General features: G+C 37.5%; 2 protein-coding genes across 3 annotated transcripts; one reads left to right on the top strand and one right to left on the bottom strand.

Annotated features, from left to right (window-relative positions):
• Nucleotides 1-387: 387 nt before the first annotated feature.
• Nucleotides 388-1,484, bottom strand: LOC111802539 (caffeoylshikimate esterase). The gene has a single exon (XM_023686946.2). It carries the CDS (start codon nt 1,462-1,464, stop codon nt 463-465), a length of 1,002 nt encoding a protein of 333 aa, XP_023542714.2. The 5' UTR covers nt 1,465-1,484; the 3' UTR covers nt 388-462.
• A 6,951-nt stretch (nt 1,485-8,435) lies between these two features.
• LOC111802498 (serine carboxypeptidase-like 31) lies at nt 8,436-12,102 on the top strand. Of its 2 annotated transcripts, XM_087126702.1 has the most exons (10): nt 8,442-8,772; nt 8,858-8,965; nt 9,071-9,166; nt 9,773-9,865; nt 9,951-10,033; nt 10,117-10,407; nt 10,491-10,621; nt 11,416-11,511; nt 11,627-11,732; nt 11,824-12,102. In XM_087126702.1, the coding sequence occupies exons 1-10, from the start codon at nt 8,499-8,501 to the stop codon at nt 11,968-11,970; spliced, it is 1,425 nt and encodes a 474-aa protein (XP_086982828.1). In that variant the 5' UTR covers nt 8,442-8,498; the 3' UTR covers nt 11,971-12,102. The 2 variants fall into 2 exon arrangements, with proteins under 2 accessions (XP_086982829.1, XP_086982828.1); XM_087126703.1 differs by lacking the exon at nt 10,117-10,407 and having other exon boundaries at nt 8,436-8,772.
• Nucleotides 12,103-13,506: the final 1,404 nt, after the last annotated feature.

Genomic DNA, 13,506 nt, shown 5'->3' with positions numbered 1-13,506 from the left:
AAAACAAAAGTATTTTAAAGATATTAAAATACACTAACAAACTTTCCACAGCTATTCAGAGATTGAAATGGGCTCACTTCAAAGGTTGAAATTTCTTACCACACGTACTCGCCGTAAATGAAATGGTCTTAGTTACGTTGTACCCTGACTCGGTCCCTATGTCCACTCTTCTCCACTTGTACCCTGACTCGAGTCCCTATGTCTACTCTTCTCCACCTGTACCCTGACTCGGGTCCCTATGTCTACTCTTCTCCACCCGCACTCGAGAAGCCACTGATCTGACTCGGGTCTCTACAAGAACATCTTGTGACCAATTATAAAATTTATGAATATTTTTATTAATTTATTCGAAACCAATCAAATTATAACATTTCATCCATTTTACAAACCAATCATGTAACAATCAAATTCCCAGAACAAGGAGTTTCCTTAAAATCATCGAAACAATTTGAATAGATTCATCTAATTCTTCTGATCATCATCATCATCATCTACACTTATCCTACTCCTACATCTCGCATTCAACCAAGAAACAATATCATTTCGAACAATCTCCACATTCTCATCCGTCTCCCCAAACAGCATAGAATGCATCATTCCCTCATAAATCTTCATCGTCTTGTCCTCGCTCTGCGCTTCCTCATACAGAGATTTGCTCACATTCGGATCCGTAACAACATCCGCATCGCCATGGACGACGATGAACGGCAGCTTCACATCCCCCAGCCTCCCGCTCAAATCCTCTGTAACTCTCAAAAGCTCCACCACAGTTCCCAATCTGGGTTTCCCCCTATACCTCATCGGATTCATCTCCGCCACAATCTTCTTCTCCTCCACCTTCACCGACTTCTCCAAAAGATCCGCCGTCGGCACAATCGCCAAACTCGGCAAAAACCTCGCAACCGCCGTAAGAAATTGAGGAATCGGCCAAATGGGTTTCACTTTATCAGAGATTTTGCACATGGGTGCGACGAGAATAGCGCCATCGAACCCTTTGGGATCAGCGAAATGAATCAATAAGCAAATCGCACCGCCCATTGACTCGCCGAAGAGGAAGGCGGGCAGACCCTGAAATTGGGGGTTTAATTTAACGAATCGGAAGAAGGAGAGACAGTCAAGGACGACAGAGTCAACATTAGGGACGAAGGCTTTGAGACCTTCGGATCCGCCATGGCCTTCGAGGTCGAGAGCGAAGCAGGCGAAACCCATCTGGGCGAGGAAGATGGCAGTGGCTTGGAAGGTCCAGCTGATGTTGTTGCCGTAGCCATGGACCATGAAGATGAGGGCTCGAGGAGGGGTGGGAGGCAGAGGAAGCCATGAACGAGTGAAGAGCTTGAGGCCGCGAGGGGAAGTGTAGAAGGATTTGGAGGATTTGATTCGTTGAGAAGCGTAATAATCTTCCTCGGAGATGTTTCCCCAGTAATTCAGAAAGGATTGGGGATTTTGGTGATGGGTTTGGGACATTTCTCCCAAAGGAATTTTGGGATTTTTGGATTAGGGTTTGTGATTGGCGTTGAACGGAAAGAACCAAAACGGATTAACTGTACTCCGTTTTCGGAGTCACTCTCCCCTCACGTGTTGAACTCTCTTCCAATTTAATTTTTATAATTTTATTATTTTCTACAATTAAAGAAATAAAATTTAAATTTTCAAACTATAAAATTGCCAGACTAACCACCTTACCTACTGGACAAAACAAATAATATTGGTCACTGATAGACTTGAATTGTTTCGTAAGATATCAGGCCTAGACACGGAGTGGTATGTCAATAAAGACGTCGACCACCAAAATAGGTGTTAGTTAAACCATATTTACAATTTGAATGGTACATAAATGAATCGAGACATGTTTCAAAAATCTTAAAGGAAAAGCTAAAAAAGACAATTTCGGCTAGCGATGGGCTTGGGGCGTTATATTCTCCTTCTCAACCCACCCATTAAGGCCCATTCTTCTATTCGTATCAACACTTCTCAAGCCCTAATTTCATCTTCTTTTATCATCACCTCCCTCACAAAACCCAAATGCTCTCTCTACCAAATCCCATTTTACTCTTTAAAAAAAATAATAATAATAAATTATCTTTTTTCTCAAACTTTTTTCAAATAATGTAGCTATCAAATGTTACTATTTTTCTATTTTTTAAAAATAGAAAATAAGAAATAATTATCAAGCAAAAAAAAAAAAAAATGATTAGGGTTTAAGCTCAAAATTTAGAATCCAAATTCACCAATGGCTTCAAATCTTGGACATGGAGCATTACCGATGGTATCAAATTGGAACCTTTCATAGTATGATGTGGTTCCGAGGTAAACTAAGCTGAATGTAGGTGGGTGGGCATGTGACACCAAAGCTACGATATGATTAAGATAAGTTCTAAATAATTCATAATTACTATATATACAAATACGGTGTAACTTCAAAATTATACGCGTTTGGTTTGATTTGGACCAATTATGTAGGATAACTTCTTGAAATTTTTTCTATGAAGACAAAAAATATAGATAACGACATCAGTATTGAACTTGATAGGTATATGAACGAATATTTGAACGCCAATATTGAAATTTTTTTGTGGGTTTGTTCATGAAACTTGAACAACTTATTCAAAGTCTATAAAATTATTTGATGATATATGATGGTTGAAATTTTCAAAAGACAGAAGAAACAAGTCTAAAAAAGAAGCCAATAAAACTGGTGGAAGACAGATAAAAAGGGAGGGAAAATGAGGTGATGGGTAGCCTTTTTACATAACCATGAGTTGTGTCCCAACACCAGGCATCGAATTGTATACTCAAAACGTCATTAAAACAGAACCAAAACAAATGGAAGATGAAAAACGAGCACCAAAAAGTATGGTAACTGAGTGGTTCATAACACACTTAAGTTAGGGTTTGCCCAACCTAAGTAGCAAAAAAGGGTGTCTTTTTTCGCACATTGCCGAAAGTGTAATAGCCTATGACCACCGCTACTTGTCCTATTTGACTTTCCACTAAAGATTTTAAAACATTTCTGATAGGGAGAAGTTTCCACACGGTTATAAACAATGTTTAGTTCTACTCTCCAACCGATATGTGATGTCTGCTAGGGAAAGGTTCCACACTCTTTTAAACAATGTTTCGTCTCTTCTCTTCTCCAACTGATGTGGGATGTCTGTTAGAGAGAAGTTTCCACACCCTTTCGTTCTCCTCCCCAACCGATGTGGGATCTCACAATTTACCACTTTCGAGCCAGTGTTCTAACTGGCACGGTTGAATCTTAAATGTTATTTTTAGTTAATTTGAGTAGGTTTGTAAAAGAAAAGGCCAAAGTGTTTGCAGGAATAGTGCCATAAAAGTGGCTCTATAATTAGTTTTAGAAGCTTATAAATACATTTCTTTACAAGGCAAAGCAGACGACGACGACTAAAAAAAAAAAAAAAAAAAGGGGGGTTTTAGATAAAACAGAGTGTTCTTTGTCTCTGTCTATCGTGTTAGTGTGTGTGAGATTTATTACACAAATTTGTGAGATTTATATAACAAGTACTCATTCCTTTCTCCAATCGATGTGGTACCCCTCAATCCATTCCCTTTGAGGCCCAACATTCTTGTTGACACACTGTCTCGTGTCCACCCTTTTTCAGGACTCAGCCTTCTCAATGACACATTGTCTAGTGTCTAGCTCTGATACCATTTGTAACGACTCAAGTCCATCATTAGTAGATAGTGTCATCTTTGAGCTATCTCTTTCGAGATCCATCTCAAAGTTTTAAAATAGGTTTGATAGGGAGAAATTTACCCTATGAGAAAGTATGATAGACCCATTAGGGAAGGCTTTCTAGTTTAAGAAGGCAAAAAGACAAGGGAAGAAAATGGTGATGAAGTAAGGGTTGGAGGAAGTGGGTAGGTGTGGATATGTACAGAACATGTCAAAAAAAAGCTGAATGATTCAGATCAGATGCAGCAAATGGAGGGAAGTGCGTGAAAAGAAAACTGGTGTACGTTTTGTGGCAAAATTTGGTGCTTTTAAGAGTCACATCAAAGGCCAATTCATTTTACGTATGCCATTGCTAGCTAGCAGTGGCAGTGGCTGTGGCTGTGGCTGTGGCTGTGGCTGTGGCTGTGGCATCGGGAATGGCATTGGCTTGACGCTGTTTGAGTGGGCAGCTGGTCTTTGACATCACTTACAATCAATACCTTTCAATGACTTTCTTTTTTGCCCCATCATCCATTTAGGATAGACTCGAATATTTTCAAACTCTTTTGTTTGTTTTTTTCTTCCCTTTTTTCTTTTGTTTCACAAAAGTAATTAATCTGCTGGTCTTTCTTTCTATTCCTTTCAATATTTTATTTATCATCTTCGTTCCAAGATCTTACATCGATTGGAGAGAAAAACGAAACAAAACATTTCTTATAAGGGTGTCAAAATCTCTCCCTAACATAGATATTTTAAAATTGTGAGGCTGAAGCGGACAATATCTACTAACGCTAGAATGATGTTATTACATATGATATCAGAGTATCTACTAACTATGGACTTGAGCTGTTACAAATGATATCAAAGTTGGCATTAAAACTATGAGGCTGACAATGATATATAACGGGCTAAAGCTAACAATATTTGTTAGCGGTAGATTTGGATTTGTTTTTGTTCAATAATATATGAGATGACGGATTTGAATCTAGAACCTTTTTGTTAAAAATATGTATTCAAACTAATTGAGTTATGTTTAGACGGACATTATCTCATAAGTCATTCTCGTAACTTCCTAAGGATAGAATAGATTTTGAGCGATCTCTTAGAAATTTTCATGGGATGCATGTGAGTGAGAACAAAACATGCTAGAAAGAAGCGAGGTGTAGGTAACGTGACTATGTTGTAGGGAATGGAGGAGAATGTTGAGGTCATTCTCCCAGTAAGATGTAGTTCGAGGACGAACCAACGCTATCGTTATAGAAACTAACATCAGGCTCGAAAATTTCAAAAATAAGAATAATTCTTATAAAGAAAACGTGTGGATAAGAAAACTTTAGGTCAATAATCAATCTTTTTTTCTTAAAAAAATTGTTCTTAAAAGCACTAGTTGAGTAAAAGGGGCATTAATTTGAAAAGGAGAATAGGCTTTTGCCCCACACTCTTGCCCCACAATGGTCAGATAACCACTCATATTTAAGCCCTAGTGTCGCCCATTAACGCCGTGCGTTGCCTAACCCAACCCTACTATTGCGCCGGCGCCGGCGGCCACTGCCCAACCATTCCTAACTTTTCTTTCAACATTTATCCACTTCTACTTCATTCAAACGTTCTAAAATCTTTTAAGGATCGATTGCATTCACACACCAACAAACACAAATGAACGAAGAGATACAAAAATTTACGTAATTTAAAAAGAAGAAATTTCCTTACATCTATAAGAATACTAGACAAACAGATACCAATATGGGAGATGAACTAAATGAAACTAATACCTATTCCTACCATATTCGAATGAGAGCGATCTAGAGAGTAGGATGACTGAGAACTACATGGTTATGCGTGCTTTACTTAGAGCAATTCTATGTTGAGTGACCTCTTATGAATTTTCCTAAGATGCACGTAAGTGAGAACATAACATGTTGGAAGAACTTGTGTTGGTAACTGTGGATAGTTTTGTAATGACTCTAAGTTCTTTTAAATTCTTTCATAAATACTTCTCTACACATGATCCATGTACGTGTACATGGATCCACTAGGCAGACATATACATATCTCCTGGACTTGCCCTTCAATTACTGCACGACGTTGCCAGAGCCATGGAGGGAAAGAAGTTTGTATGATATCATGTTAAATATAAATATTGTAGTGTACGCGTCTGTTTTCATCGTAACAAGAGAAGTACCCTAATGTATGTGACATAAAAATACATGAGGTCCCATAATTTTAGATCATATGATATGTAGATCGTACATTCGTTCTTTCATAAACATTTTCATGACCACATACTCGAGTGAGAACAAAATATGCTGGAAGGAGTATTGTTTACACAGCTTTCACAAACATTTGCACTTCCAAATTCTTTCCTCCAAAATTTAATCAATATTAAAGCCACAAAATTTTTAATTTAGCATGTTTGCCTAATCTTCAGTTGAAGATCACGTGACCCTCATTCTACATTTATCAAAAGCTTGCTCGATATGAGTTTAAACCTAAAAAGTGGACGAAGTAATATCACGACCAAGATATGTTATCTTAATAGTAAAAAGAAGAAATTATAGATATCTAATTAAGAAACAAAATGGATAATGTCGAAATCCACGAAAATGCTACTGTTATTTAAGGATAAAAGAAGAACGAGAGAGATAAAGCAAAGCGAGTTCGAGTTTTTTTTTTTTTTTTTTTTTTTTTTGATAAAGTTTGGATAAATAAATGAATTCCATCTCATAATTCAACTAAACATAAAGTTGGAATCTTAGTCATTATTTCAATAACATAACCTAAATTTGATGGGTTTTTTTGGTCAGATCCAAATTCAAAAAAAGAGCCATAACCCACCAAAGGGTTCGCCACAAAATTCCATCTTTCCACTTTGTGATGACGATGATCGGGATCTCGGTTTTCTTAGAACCACCTTTTTCTTTGTCTCAATTTTCAGTTATAACAACTCAAGCACACCGCTAATAGATATTACCCGCTTTAGCGCGTTACGTATCGTCGTTAGTTTCACGATTTTAAAATGCATCTACTATAGAGAGGATCTAGCCCTAATTCGACCAATACCTTGTATCATCTGTTAACTGGCTTTGATACCATTTGTAATACTACAAGCTCACCACTAGCAGTATTGTTTGCTTTGACCAGTTACATATGGCCGTCAATCTCACGGTTGGGAGAGGTTTCCCCTCTCCAACCGATGTAGGATCTCATAATCCACTCCTTTGAGGGCACAACTTTCTCGTTGACACACTGTCCAGTGTCTGGCCCTGATACCATTTGTTACAGTCTAAGCCGATAGTTGGTAGATATTGTCTGTTTTAACCCGTGATGTATGGTATTAGAGCTAGAAACTGGGTGGTGTGCCAGCAAGGACGCTGGGCCTCAAGGAATTGGATTGTGAGATCCCACATCGATTGGTGAGGAAAACGAAACATTTCTTATAAGGATGTAGAAACCTCTCTCTAATAGATGCATTTTAAAATTGTGAGGCTGACACCGATACGTAATAGATCAACGCGAACAATATTTGCTACTAGTGGACTGAGCTCTTGCACCAGCTCAACCAACTAAACAAGCAATGAAACATGACCAAAGTATGTGTGTGGTTTTTGGCTATGTAATTGGACAGAACAGTGTTTTATAAATATGTCGTAATTGTTTTGTCCTTTTTGATTAGAATCGATAGTGGCTTACGCAAAATTCCTTTTAAACACTGTGATATTACCACACGCTTCAGTACTAAAAGTAATCTCAGTTGCATGTTGTTTACTTTTGAAATGGATCTCCATAAAAGCATTCCTCAAAAGGAAATCAAAAGGAAATCAAAACAACTCCAAGTTTACAATCCTTAGGACTTCGTTCATACAAAGTTGTATGTCAAAATTGTATCTTATGACTAGTTGAATTATTTAGGTCGACGGTTGCCTTTACAGACAAGCACATGTTTTGTTTTCTCCCTAACATACACGTTCTAAAATCGTGAAGCTAACGGCGATATGTAACAGGTAAAATATCTGCTAGCGGTAGGTTTGAGCTATTACAAATAATATTAGAGCCAGACATCAGGTGGTGTGTCAGCGAGGACGTTGGACTTCTAAGGGGGTGGATTATGAAATCTCACATCGGTTGGAGAGGGGAACGAAACAGTCCTTATAAGGTAAAACCGTGAGCTGACGGTGAAATGTAACAGGTGCAATATCTGCTAGCGGTGAGCTTGAGCTATTACAAAGGGTATTAGAGCTAGACACTGAATGATGTATCAGTAAGGACGCTGGCCCTCAAAGGAGGTGGATTGCACATCAATAGGAGAAGGGATTACAAATGGTATTAGAGCTAGACACCGAGCAGTGTATCAGTGAGGACGCTGGCCCCCCAAAGGAGGTGGATTATGATATCCCACCTTAACAAAAGAGAGTTAGAAAACATTTTTTTTATAAGGGTGTAGAAGCCTTTCCCATGAAAAAAAAAAAAAAAAAAAAGATTTGGATAAAAACAAGTAATCAAAGAAAACTAATTTGAAAACAGCTCTAGAACTGATTCTAAATTGTTGTAAAAGTTGTGAAGAACATGTAAAGATCAAACAACCCTTCTAAAAGAATGGTTGAAATAAGATCCCAAAGCCAAACCAAAAATGCAAATTAGGAAAGAAAAAACAAGACCGAGCATCAAATGAACACAGTTTTGGCACGTGGAAGACAGCATATCCCTCTCTCTCTCTCTCTCTCTCTCTCTCTCCAATTCATTTCAGAAGATTGGAGTGTATAAATGGTGAAGTGGGTGTGTTTCCAATGCTTCATAAACACTTCTCCTTAACATATTATTTACCATTATGAAGGTTTCAATAATGGGCACGGTTTTTGTGGTCTGTGCTCTGCTTGTGCCGCCTGCGTTGGGATTGCCTAAAACACAATGGCCTTTACACACTCATCACTCCCGACAAGACGACCTCGTCACTAACTTGCCCGGCCAACCCCTCGTCGGATTCCGCCATTTCGCCGGCTATGTCACCGTCCACGAGCCCCATGGCAGGGCATTGTTTTACTGGTTCTATGAAGCCGCCTCTCACCCTGACCAAAAACCCTTGGTTCTTTGGCTCAATGGAGGTAATCAATCATTTCATCCTACGATTTTCAATGTTGTTCTGAGGTGAGGTGACAAAAGATTCTCGTTTATTTGGTTGGGTTTCAGGTCCTGGGTGCTCCTCTGTGGGTTATGGAGCAACACAAGAGATTGGTCCTTTCATAGTGGACAATGATGCAAATGGACTCAAATTAAATGACTATTCTTGGAATAAAGGTATTTCAAATAAAAACATTATCAATCTCTATCCAAATCTTTCAAATTTTTTTCAAAAAATTTAAGAAAAGAATACACTTTAATGATCATGATGATATGATGCAGAGGCCAATATGTTGTTCTTGGAATCTCCTATTGGTGTCGGCTTTTCTTACACAAATACAACTACCGATTACCACAATTTGGGCGACGAATTTACAGGTAATGGGTGTTTGGGGAATGATCATAGATTTATAAATAAGAAATATATCTCCATTAATATGAGATCTTCTTGAGAGCTTATATTCAAAGTCAACAATATCATACCATCGTGGAGGTCGTTGTTCTTAACATGGTATCAGAGTCATGCCTTTAACTTAGTCATGTCAATAGAATCCTCAAGTGTCGAATAAAGAAGTTGCTAGCCTCGAAAGTGTAGTAAAAAACGACTCAAGTGTCAAACAAAGGGTGTACTTTGTTCGAGAGCTCAAGAGAAAGGAGTCGAGCCTTGATCAAGAGGAGGCTGTTCGAGGGCTACATTGACCTCAAGGGAGACTTTATAGTGTACTTGATTCGAGGCAGAGATTGTTAGGAGGGAGTCCCACATTTGCTAATTAAGAGAACTATCATGGGTTTATAAGTAAGGAATACATCTTCATTGGTACGAGGCTTCCTGGGGAAGCCCAAAGCAAAGCCACGAGAGCTTATACTCAAAGTGGACAATATCATACCATTGTAGAGAGTTGTGGTTTCTAACTTTGGAGTATTATAATAAAAAGATTCTTCCTTTCACAATATAACATGATTTTATGTGATGTTTTTGGACAGCAAACGATGCTTATACCTTTCTACAAAACTGGTTCCTCAAGTTTCCATCCTACAAAAACCATACATTTTACATTGCAGGAGAAAGCTATGCAGGTTTTCATCGATTTCCCACCGATAATCACTTGATTTCATGTCATGTTTTTTATTAATCACATCAAATGTCTTGTAAAAAAAACAGGCAAATATGTTCCTGAGCTGGCTGAGCTCATCTATGATAGGAATAAAGATTCCTCCTTTCACATCGATTTGCATGGGGTTTTGGTATGTTCATTGTTTATATAATTCCACTAAATCTTTGATTTGTGGTTCATATTTTATAATGATTTTTGATTGATTCATCACAGTTGGGGAACCCTGAAACTTCTGATGGTGATGATTGGCGAGGGATGGTGGATTATGCATGGAGCCATGCAGTTATTTCGGATGAAACTCATAAAATTATAAGAGAAAGTTGTGATTTTAATAGCAATGATACTTGGAGTAATAATACTTGTAGTGATGCGGTTGATGAATTGCTTAGCCAATACAAAGAAATTGATATCTATAGTCTTTATACGTCTCTTTGCATGGCCAATTCTGCATCTGCTGATGGCCATTCCATGCAAACGCTTATGATCAAGCGTTCCAATACCATGGTTGTCGAGAAATTTCTTATTCTTTTAGTACGTTTAAAGTGGATGATATCATGTAGTTAACGTGTTTTTGTTTGATGAAACAGATGCCGAGAATGATGGGTGGATACGATCCGTGCCTTGATGGCTATGCGAAAACGTTTTATAATAGACCCGATGTGCAAAAAGCCCTCCATGTGAGTGATGGGCATCAACTCAAAAATTGGAGCATTTGCAAGTATGTAGTTCATTTTTCCTTTCTTTTTTTTTTTTTCCGGGTCCAAAAAAACAATTTGAATTTAGGGTTAAATTACACATAATACCTCTACTTTTTAAGTTTGGAAAAGTTTCATTTTTACTTCTAACTTCGAAATTTGAACTATGAACATTGACCTTGACGTGAGTTAATATATATAAACTAGAAAGCATATGTAATATTATTCATAACTGTATAGAAGACTAAGATCATTGTTATCATCTGAAAAAAGATATCGATATTTGTGAGATCTCACCTCGGTTGGAGAGAGGACGGAGCACTCTTTATAAGGGTGTGGAAACTTCTCCCTATCAAACGCGTTCTAAAACCGTGAGTCTGACGATGATACGTAACGGGTCAAAATAGGCAATATTTGCTAGTTGTGGGCTTGAGTTGTTACAAATGATATCAGAGCAGACACTGAGCGATGTGCCGGCGAGAACGTTGGGCCTCCAAGGGGGTGGATTGGGAGATCCTGCATTGGGGAGGGGAACAAAACACTCTTTATAAGGGTGCGTAGAAACTTCTCCCTAAAAGACGCGTTTTAAAACCGTGAGGCTAACGGTGATACATGAATCATCTAAAAAATCAATTTTGACCCATGAACTACCACATCCATTTATGTAATGGTGTTGTAAATGATGTTATGTAAGTCCTTCCACTTTAACTGTGGTATCAAATTTATAGAAAAAGAACGAAACTTTTTAAAGTTCGTGACATCGCTCATTCGGGTTAATCTTTTGATGTGCACTGACATTGATGAGATTGAAAAACAGCACCACCATGTTCGAAAACTGGTCAGACTCAAAGCCTTCGATGATTCCTATATACAAGAAGCTAATTGCAGCTGGGCTTAGGGTATGGATCTACAGGTAATTAAAACACCTTAAACACATTTCTACGTTACTTAACTAAGATCTAATTTGAATTTGAGAGATTTAAGTATGTTCATCAAATAAATTGAACTAAATTTGGTTATGGAAACAGTGGAGATACCGATGGAAGAGTTCCCGTGTTGTCGACAAGATACAGTCTTAGTTCACTTGGTCTACCAATTACGAAGGCCTGGAGGCCTTGGTACCATGAGAAGCAGGTAATGATTCCGATTCTCGAACGGGATTTAGACCCGAAAACTAAAACAAAATCGTTATCAAATAAAGCTGAGCGTGTTCGATTGGGCGCAGGTGAGCGGGTGGTACCAGGAATATGCTGGCCTAACGTTTGCAACATTTAGGGGAGCTGGGCATGCAGTGCCATGCTTCAAGCCAAGCAGTTCATTGGCGTTCTTTGCTTCGTTTCTGAATGGACAATCCCTACCTTCTTCTAAATGATTGATTTGGAAGTGGTTTTAGCTAATGTATTCGTATTAGAAGGTTTAATTAATGATGTTTTTGGATGAACAAGAGAAATTTTAGTGTATAACATAATGTTTCTGCTCAATTATAAAGATACTGTTTGTTGTATGATTGCTAAAACAAACGTGGGAGGTAAAAAGAACAACTCTTTTGAGGTCTCTTTTTCTCGAGTTCTCAAACAAAGTACACTGTCTGTTTGACACCTAGTCGCTATGACTATACCTTCGAAGCTCATAACTTATCTGTTTGACACTTGATGATTCTATTGACGTGACTAAGTTAAAATATGGGTATGACTATGATACCATGTTGGGAATAACGAACCTCCAGATTAGTATAATATTGTCCACTTTGAATATAAGCTATTATGGTTTTGCTTTAAGGCCTCAATTGTCCACTTTGAATATAAGCTATTATGGTTTTGCTTTAAGGCCTCATACGAGTAGAGATAGTGTCTGATATGAACCAAGACATCAATAGTGAAATATAAATTTTATGGAAGATGTGAAGAAAATATTGTTAAAATTATCAAAATATGTTTCAATTCATGCCACATTCAAGAAGATTCAAGATTTATTGTTATAAATTTTGGATGGATCATAGTTTAGAGTTACCATGTTTCATTAATGCATTTTAGGATTTTTTATTTACTTTAGATTACATTTACATAATAGTTAATTATGGTCATAAAGTATAAATGTTACAACTCGGGTTTCATTTTGAGGTTATTTAAAGCCATGTTCATTGTATTAGTGAAAGAGACTTAAAAATGTAGTAAAATGATTATTTAGCCCAGAGCTAAGTTTCATTGCAATTCTATGCCGTTTAGACTGCAAGCTTGACATCATCAATATTGCTGGTAAAGTAATTACACTTAAAAGAGTGTTTTTGTCTTAAGATATTTGATCAACAAGGTAATCTGAATCTTACTTCTCTTGTAGTGATTTCTTATCCCTCGGTATCAAAACTTTCTTTGTGTTGATTCCTTATCATTTGACACCCGAGCTTTTCCTTTTGTTGATTCCTTATCAGTGTCTCTCACTTATATACTCATGATCTTTCTTAAAATTAGTGAATGCAAGACTTCAACAATCCTCAAGGTGATAGTCCATGTGAACCGTCTATACAAACAAAATATCAATGATTCATTCTTTGATGATGAAAAAAAAAAAAAACAAATAAATAAATCTTTTTGATGCTTCTAAATATCTTTTTGTATTTTCTGTATATATACAGAGTATTCTTGCTCTTCATAATACAATCTTGTTATCAACCATTCAATCACTCACTATTTCACTAACAATTTGTATCAGAGATATCTTCTCAGGGGATATGTGAGATCAAAATGGGAGGAGAATCCAATTTTTCAGCTGTTGCACCATCAGTCTTCGATGGAGACAATTATCAAATCTGAGCAGTTCGTATGGAGACTTATTTGGAAGCCTTGGATCTTTGGGAAGCAATAGAAGAGGATTACGAGGTCCCTCCGCTTCTAGCAAATCCTACTGTAGC

This window comes from Cucurbita pepo, chromosome 9, assembly GCF_057944985.1.
Source record: "Cucurbita pepo subsp. pepo isolate OVF chromosome 9, ASM5794498v1, whole genome shotgun sequence".
NCBI lineage: Eukaryota > Viridiplantae > Streptophyta > Magnoliopsida > Cucurbitales > Cucurbitaceae > Cucurbita > Cucurbita pepo.
This window is presented reverse-complemented; position numbering and strand designations above follow the sequence as displayed.